General features: G+C 43.1%; 1 protein-coding gene across 15 annotated transcripts in view; it reads left to right on the forward strand.

Annotated features, from left to right (window-relative positions):
• ncor1 (nuclear receptor corepressor 1) overlaps positions 1–12,286 on the forward strand; it is a 411,320-nt gene that overhangs the window by 217,476 nt on the left and 181,558 nt on the right. For all 15 annotated transcript variants that reach the window (XM_087977100.1, XM_087977101.1, XM_087977099.1 and 12 more), the window contains one exon: positions 6,782–6,844. In XM_087977100.1, the coding sequence (XP_087833226.1) occupies positions 6,782–6,844 (63 nt within the window). The remainder of the gene's footprint in view (positions 1–6,781; positions 6,845–12,286) is intronic.

Genomic DNA, 12,286 nt, shown 5'->3' on the forward strand with positions numbered 1-12,286 from the left:
TTTTCATAAAAGAGGGTTGTAAGCATTGTACTAAATTGGTTTGAAGTGATCACAGATGTTAATAGTGTGTGTTATACATGAATTGGAAGAGCAAAATCACAACAAGGAGTATTTGCATTTGGGCCAAACAGGATATTTCGGGCCTGGCCATTCAGCTGCATTTCCTGTGATTCCTACCAATCCAACCATAAAGCCCAAATTTTATTTTAATTCATTTCTAGCTTGCTGATTTATTCCATTAGTATTTGTAGTTTGAGAGACAGTCAAATTAGTGAGAATTTGGATTTAAACTTGAGTGACTCATAAGACTTCATGTTTGTACCTAAATGCTTACAAAGTGCAAAAAACCTGGACACACCAGATCTGTATTCTGGTTTACTCAAGAATTTAAGAGCATTAGTGTGTCTCACCTGAAATTTTCCGTAGTTCCATAAAGGTTAGATATATTAGAGGATGTTGAATGTAGTTCCAGTATCTACAAAAAATTAAGAGCAAAGTGGCTCATAATAGGTCAGGTTAATTCCTTGGAAAGATAGTTAAGGGGACTTGCTGTTGAGGTGTGTGATTCAATTATACTAATAGTATGTTTATTTAAATCAGTGAAGAGAGGAATGGGAAAGAAATTTCGGAAAGTAAGCAGTCAACTAGGTATACTAGGGCTGAACTCCACAGAAGAAAAATTAAATGTGTGATATAGATCAAATTTGCAAGGTGGATCGATGGCTCTGTGATTACCACTGATGCCTCAGCATCAATTCCAGTCTGAATCTGTGTGGAATTTGTACATTCTCGCTGTATCTACTTGGGTTTCTTCCCACAGGCCAAAGATGTGCAGATTAGAACACAACATTACAGCGCAGTATAGGCCCTTTGGCCCTCGATGTTGTGCCGACCTGTGAAATTAATCTGATGCCCATCAAACCTACACCGTTCCATTATGATCCATATGTATGTCCAAGGAATAAAGAAACTACCCCTGATATCTGTCCTAAATCTATCACCCCTCAATTTAAAGCTATGTCCCCTCGTCTTAGCCTACACCATCTCAAGAAAAAGGCTGTCACTGTCCACCCTGATTATATGTCAAGATTAAGTTATTTCTCAACCTTCTTCTCTCTAACGAAAACATCCTCAGTTCCCTCAGCCTTTCCTCATAAGACCTTCCTTCCATACCAGGCAACACCCTAGTGAATCTTCTGTGAACCCTTTCCAAAGCTTCCACATCCTTCCTATAACGCGGTGACCAGAACTGTTCGCAATACTCCAGGTGTGGCCTTAGCAGTGTCTTGTACAGCTGAAGCATGACCCCGTGGCTCTGAAACGCAATCCACCTATCAGTAAACGCCAACACACCATATGCCGTCTTAACAACCCTATCAATCTGGGTGGCAGCTTTTCAGGCAACTGGACACCGAGATCTCTCTGTTCAGCTACACTACCTATTGATTCTTCCGAAGTAAATCACTTCACATGTTTCTGCATTAACCTCCATTTGTCACTTCCTCACCCAGCTCTGCATCTTATCTATGTCCCCCTGTAACCCACAACATCCTTCGGCACTATCCACAATTCTGCCTACCTTAGTGTCATCTGCAAATTTACTAACCCGTCCTTCTGCACCCACATCCAGATCATTTATAAAAATGACAAACAGCAGTGGCCCAAAACAGATCCTTGCGGCACACTACTGGTAACTGAGCTCCAGGATGAACATTTCCCATAACCATCACCGTTGTCGTCTTTCAGCTAGCCAATTTCTGATTCAAATCGCTAAATCACCTTCAATCCCGAAACTCCATATTTTGTGCAATAGCCTACCGTGTGGAACCTTGTATGCCTTAGTGAAGTCCACATACATCACATCATGCTTTACCTTCATTCATCTATTCTGTCACTTTTTCGAAGAACAGAGAAAAGTACAGCACAGAACAGGCCCTTTGACCCATGATGTTGTGCTGAGGTTTAGTGCTAATGTAAAATATAGTAACTTAACCTACGCACCCCTCAACTCACTGTTATCCTTGTGCATGTCCAGTAGTCACTTAAATGTCCCCAATGACTCTGCTTCCACCACCACAGCTGGCAATGCATGCCATGCATTCACAACTCTCTGCATAAAGAACGTACCTCTGACGTCTCCTTTATACCTTCCTCCTAATATCTTCAAACTATGACTCCTCATACCAGTCAATCCTGCCCTGGGGAAAAGTCTCTGGCTATTGACTCTATCTTTTCCACTCATTATTTTCTACACCTCGATCAGGTGTCCTCTCTTCCTCCTTCTCTCCAGAAACAAAAGTCCGAGCTTTTTCAACCTTTCTTCATAAGGCAAGCCCTCCAGTCCAGGCATCATCCTGATAAACCTTCTTTGCACCCTCTTCAAAGCCTTTGTATCTTTCCTATAGTAGGGCGACCAGAACTGGACACAATATTCCAAGTGTGGTCTCACCAGGGACTTGTAGATTGCAGCAAAACATCACGGCTCTTAAACTTGATTCCCCTGTTAATGAAAGCCAAAACACCAGATGCTTTCTTAACAATCCTGTCCACTTGGGTGGCAACTTTGAGGGATCTATGTACTTGCACACCCAGATCCCTCTGTTCTTCGTCACTGCCAAGAATCCTGTCTTTAATCCTATATTCAGCATTCGAGTTCAACCTTCCAAAATGCATCACTTCACATTTATCCAGTTTGAACTCCATCTGCCATTTCTCAGCCCAGCTCTGCATCCTGTCTATGTCGCGCTGCAGCCTGCAATAGCCCTCGATACTATCGACAACATCTCTAACCTTTGTGTCATCTGCAAATTTACTAATCCACCCCTCAACCCCCTCATCCAAGTCATTTCTCAAAACTGCAAAGAGCAGAGGCCCAAGGAGAGACCCCTGCGGGACCCCACTCAACACTGACCTCCAGGCAGAATACTTTCCATCTACAACCACTCTCTGCCTTCTGTCAGCCAGCCAATTCTGAATCCAAATAGTCAAATCTCCCTATATCACATACTTCCTGACTTTATGAATAAGTCTATCATGGGGAACCTTATCAAGTGCCTTGCTGAAGTCCATATACACCACCTTGACTGCTCAACCTTCGTCAACCTGTCTTGAACACCTCCTCAAAAAACTCAATAAGATTTGTGAGGCATGATCTGTCCCTCACAAAGCCATGAAGAACTCAATAAGTTTAGTTGGGCATGACCTACCCTTCACAAAACCATGCTGACTATCCCTAATCAAATTATTCCTTTCCAGATGATTATAAGCCCTATCTCTTATCAACTTTTCCAACACTTTATCCACAACTGAACTAAGGCTCACGAGCCTATAATTGCCAGAATTGTTTTGATTCCCCTCCTTGAATAAGGGAACAACATTTGCTATACTCCAGTCTTCTGGCACTATTCCTGTCGACAGTGCTGACATAAAGTTCAAACTCAAAGCTCCGCAATCTCCTCCCTCATTTCCCAGAGAATCCGAGGATAAATGCCATGCGGCCCAGGAGCCTTATGGATTTTCAGATCTTCCAAAATTGCTAAAGCCTTCTCTTTATCAAATACAATCCCATATAATCTAGTAGCCTATATCTCCGTATTCTCATTAACATTGCCCTTTACCAATGTGAATACTGATGAAAAGTATACATTAAACATTTCCCCCATGTCCTCAGATTCCACACACAGCTTTCCACTACTATCTTTGATTGGCCCTAATCTTACTCTAGTCATTCTTTTATTTCTGACGTACCTATAGAAGGCCTGAGGGTTTTCCTTGATCTTATCTGCCAACAACTTCTCAAGCCCCCTCCTGGCTCTTCTTAGCCCTCTCTAAATCTTTTCTGGCTAACTTATCACTCTCAAGCCCCCTAACTGAGCCTTCACACCTCATCCTCACATAAACCGCTTTCTTCCTCTTGACAAGAGCTTCAAATTCTTTAGCAAACCATGGCTCCCTCTCTCGATAACTACTTCCCTGCCTGATAAATATGTACTTATCAAGGACCGGCAGTAGCTGTTCCTTGAGTAAGCTCCACATTTCAAGTGTGTCTATCCCCAGCAGTTTTCTTCCCCATCCTAAATCTTGCCTAATTGCATCATAGTTGTCTTGTGCCCAGTTATACTTCTTTCCCAGCGGTATAACCTATCCCTGCCGATTGTCATTGCAAACATAACCAATTGTGGTCACTATCGCCAAAATGCTCACCTACCCCCAAATCTAACAACTGTCTGAGTTCACTACCCTGTGTCAAATCTAATATGGCATTGCCCCTTGTTGGCCTGTCTACATACTGTATCAGAAAATCCTCCTGCACACATTGAACAAAAACTGATCCATCTAAACTACTTGAACTATAGTATTCCCAGTAAATGTTGGGGAAGTTAAGGTCCCCCATAACAACTACCCTGTTAACTCTTGCTCCTATCGAGAGTTATCTTTGCTATCCTTTCCTCTACATCCTTGGAACACAGGGTTAGGTGGATTGGCTGTACTAAATTGTCCTGTAGTGTCCAGGAATGTGCAGGTGAGATGGGTGAGCTATGGTAAATACAGCGTAACAGTGATTAAACCGGTTGGGGGGGGTGGTGGTGCTGGGTCTGCGTGGGGTGCTTTTCGGAAGTGAGTGCAGACTTGGTGGATTGAATGGCCTCTTTCCACACTCTAGTGATTCTAAATGTCCTTTACTGGTTGTGTTGCCATGAATGCTGTAGTTTCATGTATTTGATTTTGTTGTAGTCCAGACCGTTTTCACTGGGGAAATTGTTTACCTGTATCTAGAATTATAAACTTGCTCAATCTTGCATAGAGATTCTTATCATCCAGTTTAATGCAGTGTATTTTTTTCCTTTATCCAAGTTTCTCTTTTTTTTCCTTTTCTCTGTTACCCCACTTTTGCCACCTCTTCCTCCACTGTACCTACTTTCCATGTTTCCACCCTTTGTTCCACCCTATCTACTTTTCATGTTCCCCCTTTCTCCTTTAAATCACCTTTTACATCCCCTCTCTCACACAGTGCTATTGTTCCTCATCATCCACTTCTTTCTTTCTTTCTTTCTTACTCCCCCACTCTCATTCTGGAAATAACTATGCTATGTTATTGCATACAGTTGCCAGTTCTACTGCACAGTTTAAGCAAGAAATTGTAATTTCCCTGCTAGAATCTTTGGCGTCGTCCCCTAACTCCCCTATTCACCCTTTTGTTTTCCTTTTCTCTTTGTCTCTCTTGCTACTTTTAATGTGCTTTGAACAAAATAAACTACCTCTTCCTGTGTCTTGTCACATTTTTAAATTTATTTTCCCTACTTTGCTCGCAGTTGCTATTCCTCAGTCCAATGGTTTGATGTTGTTCAAACTCTCTGCAGGAATTTGATGGGCACAGTCAACCAATATCACTTCAACAGCCCCAACCTGTGCTGGTCCGCCGTTATGAACTGAATAGCCAGCTCCATCGGCAATTTTCTTCTTTTGTTTTACAGTAGCCAGTTGTTTTTATCATAATCCACTATACTTTTTTTGCCTATAGTTCTTAGCCTGCTTTACCAGTAGACATTAGAAAAATGAAGTGTCTTCTTACAAATTAAGTTACTAAAACTGAGGCCACCTGTCTGTTCGAGTGGATATAAAGATGGCCCTGGCACTGTTTCGATGAAAAGCAGGATTGTTGTCCCTCGTATCCTGGCCAATTTTAATCATGTCACAAAAAGTAGATTGTATGTTCATTATCACATTACTGGTTATATAAGAATAAGGAACATAAGAACTAGCAGCAGGGATAGTCGATTCACCCCTCGAGACTGCTTCACCATTTAATGTGATCATGGTTGATCTTATCTCAGCCTCAGCGCCACCTTTCTGACCACTCCCCATAATCCTTACATCCATTTGTGAGTTTGAGAGTTGGCTGTGTGCAGCATTTGCCACACTTTTAATGTATTTAATTAGCTGCAAAGTGTTTAGAAATGACTATTAGTTATGAGAAGTGCTTATATCAGTGCAAGCTTTTTTTCTTCTGGACATTGCAGCTGGACTATAACCTGAGTAAGGGATTGTGTTTCAAGGAAGTGGATCTGTAGAAAACTGCAGCAGGGGAGTTAATTGTCATATTGTAATAAAACCTAAAGACCTTCTATTGTTATAGGAGAGGGCCTCCTGTGCCTCTAAGAACAGAATCATTAAATACTGCCAGCAAGCTGGAGTCTGTTCACAAAATTTAAATGCTGGAGATGTTGGAAATCCAAAGCAAGAACAAAACATGCTGAAAAAACTCAGCAGATTTGGCAACTTTGTGCAAAGAGAAACAGAGTTAATATTTTAAGTCCAACATGACTTCTTTTAGGACTAGAGCTGAGGAAGTCATGTTGGACGTGAAGCATTATCTCTGTTTCTTTCTCCACAGACGCTGCCGAGTTTCTCCAGCATTTTCTGGTTATAATGTCTAATCCGTCTGTTCACATCTGTAGAACAAGTGGGACTTGAAGCAAGGCCTCCTTGCTCAGACATAGGGCATACCATTGTGCCACAAGATCCCTCTGCATTTTCTGTTCATACTGGAAACTGTTAGCTGCTCAATTGACAATGTGTATTTAATCCCACAGTTTTTCAAAAATTTCTTTGGACTTCAGAAAATAAGACTTGTCCAGGTTTGGAGTAAGCAGAGTTGACAGATTTTTGCAGCCCACCAGAAAGGACAGCTTTGAGCAGAGTTAATGTCAAATAGATGAATATAGCATATGTGGCTGAGTACCTTCCTCTCTTTAAACAGATTGTTGCTTGTATTTTTCAGCTGTCACTGAACCTGTGGAGACATCTCGTTGGACAGAGGAAGAAATGGAAGTGGCCAAAAAAGGTTAGTACCAGAAAATAAGTCTTTACTTGTTCAGAACAGTAGAGTTAGTATTGGCAGAAGAAATGCTGTACATTATGATCTTATATTATTGCATTCAGATCCATGTTATGTGGAATTTGTGGCTCTGCAAAAGTCTCAAGGTCATAGTCTGGAATGTCAGACAGTGTCTAGCCCCAATATCTCCCCCCCCCCCCAACTGGAGCAGATGGGACTTGAACCTGGCCTTCCTGGCTCAGCAGTCGGGACAGTACCCCTGTGCCAGAAGTCTCCTTAGTACTAAAAAGTAATGTCTTAAGTGCAACCATTTTCAGTTACCTCAATTACTTTCCCTCCATAATAAGGTCAGAGATGGGGATGTTTGATGGTGATTGCACAATATTTAACATTATTAGTGAACCTGAGATACTGAAAGAGTCCATATAGAAATGCAGCAAAACCTGGGCAATATCCATGTTTGGGTTGGAAAATGATAAGTAACTCTTGCACACCACAACTGGCAGGCAGTGACCATCTCCAATAAGAGCAAAGAAACTGAACTGGACCAGCCAAATAAAGGCTGTGGCTACAAGAACAGGACTACTACAGCGAGTAACCCCACTTGATTCCCAAAGCTTGCCCACTATCGACAAGGCTCAAGCCAGGAATGTGAAGGAATAGTCTTCACTTACCTGGATTGCTGCAGCTCCAACAACACTTGCCACCATCCAGGAAAAGGGCAGCCTGCTTGGCACCACATCCACGAACATTCACTCCCTGCACGCTGACACTTGGAGTATACCGCTGCTGCTATCTACAAGATGCACTGCAGAAATTTACCAAGGGTCTTTAGACAACGCCTTCTGAACCCATGCATGCTACCAGCTTGAAGGTTGAGGCCAGCAGATACATTGGAACACGACCACTTTCAAGCTTCTCTCCAAACCACTCACCATCCTGACTTCAAAATATATCAGTTCCTTCACTATCGCTGGGTCAAAATCTTGGAACTCACTCTGATGTTTCAGATGTGATATCACCAATGCCCTGTATGTTTGCAGCAAAATTTGCAGCCATACAGCACAGAAGAAGCCCTTCAGTCCATTAGGTCTGTGCCAACCTGTCTACCCTAATCCCACTTTCCAGCACTTGGCCTATATCCTTGAATTGGAGATGCCGGTGTTGGACTGGGGTGTACAACCATCACACAACACCAGGTTATAGTCCGACAGGTTTAATTGGAAGCACAGTAGCTTTCGGACTACTGCTCCTCCAACCACCTGATGAAGGAGCGGTGCTCCGAAAGCTAGTGTGCTTCCAATTAAACCTTTTGGACCATAACCTGGTGTTGTGTGCTTTTTAACTTTATAACCTTGAAGGTTGACACTTCAAGTACACATCCACATATTTTTTAAAAGTTTGAGGTTTCAGAGTACATTCCAGATTCCAACCACCCTGTGGTGATATCTGTTTCCTCAAATCCCCACTAAACCTCCTGCCTTCACCAAAAAACAGTTGTTTTCTTGTCCATCCATGTGCTTATAAACTTAGACACCTCAATCATGTCCCACCTCTCCGTCTGCTTGACTCCAAAGAAAATAACCCAAAACCATCCAGCCTCTTTTGATAGCTAAAATGCTCCATCCCACGCAGCATCCTGGTGAATCTCCTCTGCACCTCAAGGGCAATCACTTCCTTAGTATAGCAACCATAATTGCACACAGTGCTCAGCTGTGGCTTGATCAAAGTCTTGTACACACCTGATAAAGGCATGTGTCCTGTATGCTACGTTAACCACCCCATTAGCCTGTCCTACCACCTTCAGGGATTTGTGGACCAGCACCCCAAAGTACATCCCCTCACTTTTCAGGATTAAATTCCATTAGCCATTAATCTGTCCATCTGACCAACCTGTTTATCTCTTTCTGTAACCTAAGATCTTTTTCCTCCGTTCTAACCACCAGGCCATTCTTAGTGTCATCCATAAACTTCCCTATTTGAGTATTCCATTCCCTTTTGGAATATATTTACAGCATTCAATTTATCTTGGCAATCGCTTGCTGTATCTGCAAATTAACCTTTCAACAGAGCACCCAGATCCCTCTGTACCATAAAGTTGTACACAATCTTCAAAGTTTGTGCGAAGATTTGTAGCTCGGGTGCTCGTTGTTGTGGTTCTGTTCGCCAAGCTGGGAATTTGTGTTGCAGACGTTTCGTCCCCTGTCTCGGTGACATCCTCAGTGCTTGGGAGCCTCCTGTGAAGCGCTTCTGTGATCTTTCCTCCGGCATTTGCAGTGGTTTGAATCTGTCGCTTCCGGTTGTCAGTTCCAGCTGTCCGTTGCAGTGGTCGGTATATTGGGTCCAGGTCGATGTGCTTGTTGAATGAATCAGTGAATAAGTGCCATGCCTCTAGGAATTCGGGAATTCCTAGAGGCATGGCACTCATCCACTGATTCATTCAACAAGCACATCGACCTGGACCCAATATACCGACCACTGCAGCGGACAGCTGGAACTGACAACCGGAAGCGGCAGGGACAGACCACTGCAAATGCCGGAGGAAAGATCACAGAAGCGCTTCACAGGAAGCTCCCAAGCACTGAGGATGTCACCGAGACAGGGGACGAAACGTCTGCAACACAAATTCCCAGCTTGGCGAACAGAACCACAACATTGTACACAATCTGTCAGTTTAATTGGTATACTGTCTTTTTTTCATCCTATCAAAATGAATAAGTTTGTATTTCTCTACATGATGTGCCAACTGCCAATTTTTTTTGTCCACTTACCTAACCTATCTATATTCCAGAGCAAACATACTAGACAACTTGCTTTCCTACCTATCTGCAGGATATCAGCAAATTTAGCAGACATTCATTTGACCCCTTGGTCTAAGTCATTGATGTAGATTGTGAGGCGTTGAGGCCTCAGCACTGATAGCTGCCACGATCTACCAGTCTTACCAATCCAGAAATGACCTGTTTCTCGCTACTGTTTCTATGGGTGAATGATTCTGAAAGAAGTGGAGGGAGACTTGAGTATAAAGCTCTGAAGTGGATCTGAGCTGGGAAAAGGTCCTTGTTCTGTAAATATCTGAATCTGAACATTTTGTGTGCCAGATATGGGAGCAGGTTTGTTGATTGTTTAAGTAATAAGGTGAGGCCCATTTTTGAAGATCATAATCCTAGGATCACGTACTTCACTAGTGTACGTCAAAAAAAAGACATACTGTTCCAACATATTAAGTGGAGTTTTAAAACTAAATCGTGTTTTCTGACTGATTGAAGTTAGTGGTTTTCAGGATACATGACTTGCAATGACCGTGTGCCTGAGGATGAACAGATATGAAGCAGTTCAAAGTTTGTGCGAAGATTTGTAGCTCGGGTGCTCGTTGTTGTGGTTCTGTTCGCCGAGCTGGAAGTTTTTGTTGCAAACGTTTCGTCCCCTGGCTTGGCGACGACATCAGTGCTTGGGAGCCTCCTGCGAAGCGCTTCTTTGATGTTTCCTCCGGTGTTTATAGTGGTCTGTCCCTGCCGCTTCCGGTTGTCAGTTTCAGCTGTCCGCTGTAGTGGTTGGTATATTGGGTCCAGGTCGATGTGTTTGTTGATGGAGTTTGTGGATGAATGCCATGCCTCTAGGAATTCCCTGGCTGTTCTCTGTCTGGCTTGCCCTATGATAGTAGTGTTGTCCCAGTCGAATTCATGTTGCTTGTTGTCTGCGCGTGTGGCTACTAAGGATAGCTGGTCGTGTCGTTTCGTGGCTAGTTGATGTTCATGTATGCGGATTGTTAGCTGTCTTCCTGTTTGTCCTATATAGTGTTTTGTGCAGTCCTTGCATGGTATTTTGTACATTACATTAGTTTTGCTCATGTTGGGTATCGGGTCCTTCGTTCTGGTGAATTGTTGTCTGAGCGTGGCTGTTGGTTTGTGTGCTGTTATGAGTCCTAGGGGTCGCAGTAGTCTGGCTGTCAGTTCTGAGATGCTCCTGATGTATGGTAGTGTGGCTAGTCCTTTTGGTTGTGGTATGTCCTCGTTCCATGGTCTTTCTCTTGGGCATCTGTTGATGAAGTTGCGCGGGTATCCATTTTTGGCGAATACCTTGTACAGGTGTTCCTCTTCTTCTTTTTGCAGTTCTGGTGTACTGCAGTACTAATGTAGTACTGAACAGACTCCTCCACTTCCTCTGGCACTACCATCTGCATGAAAATGTTACCCCTTAGATCCCTTTTAAGTCTTTCCCCTCTCACCTTAAACCTTTGCCCTCTGGATTTGGACTCCCCCACTCTGGGGAAAAGATCTTGTCCGTATCCATGCACCTTGTGATTTTATAAACCCCTATAAAGTCACCCCTCAGTCTCCGATTTACAGGGAAAACAATCCCAGCCTCTACAGCCTCTCCCTATAGCTCAATCCTGGTAACATCCTTATAAATGTTTTGAGTGGTTTCAAGTTTCATAATAATCTTACTATAGCAGGAAGACCAGAATTGCATGTAGTGGTCTAAAAGTTGTTACTCCAAATTGTATACAATAATTCTTAATATGTGGCTTAGCACAGGTAGTGTGTTGGATGACAGAAACCTCGAAGTATAGAAAATAGATGTAGGCGAACGTCATTCATCCCTTCAAGTCTGCACCACAATTCAATCCAATCATGCAATTTCAATATCCCATTCCTACCCTCCATACCCCTTGATCCCTTTAGCCACAAGAGCCATGTCCTGATCCCTCTTGAACAAACCTAATGAACTCTGTTAGAGAATTCCACGGGTTCACAACGGTCTCAGTGAAGAAATTCTATCTCATCTCAGTGCTGAATGGCTCACCTCTTATTCTTACACTGTGACCCCTAGTTCTGGACTTACCCAACATTGGGAATATTCTTTCCACATCAAGCCTGTCCAGTCCCATCAGGATTTCATGTTTCTATGAGATCTTCCAACTTCATTCTTCTAAATTCCAGTGATTACAAACCCAGTCAATCCAGTCTTTCTTCATATGTCAGTCCTGCCATCCTGAGAATCAGTCTGGTGAACCTTTGCTGGACTTCTTCAAGAGCAAGAATGTCCTTCCTCAGACAAGGAGTCCAAACTGCACACAATACTCAAGGTGTGACCTCATCAAGGCCATAACTGTAGCAAGACATCCCAACTCTGCCACTTAAATCCTTTTACTATGAAGGCCAGTATGCCATTAGCTTTCCTCACCGTCTGCTGCACCACTCTGTTCCCTGGCCAACATCTCTATTTCAGGCTTGCTGCAGTGTTCCAGTGAAGCTTAGCACAAGCTGGAAGGACAACCCCTTGTTCTCTGCTCGAGGACCTGCAGCCCTCCAGACTCAATATTGAGTTCAATAATTTTGAGGCCTGAGCACTCCCATGTCCTAGCCCCCAACTGCACTCATCAGGCCTTGTTATCACATGGTCTTGCCATTACACACTACCTATTGTTAGTCAGTAATAGTCCCC

Source organism: Chiloscyllium plagiosum, unplaced genomic scaffold (genome assembly GCF_037043375.1).
Source record: "Chiloscyllium plagiosum isolate Xiang-an unplaced genomic scaffold, Cpla_swu_hap1 HiC_scaffold_31, whole genome shotgun sequence".
Classification (NCBI taxonomy): Eukaryota; Metazoa; Chordata; class Chondrichthyes; order Orectolobiformes; family Hemiscylliidae; genus Chiloscyllium; species Chiloscyllium plagiosum.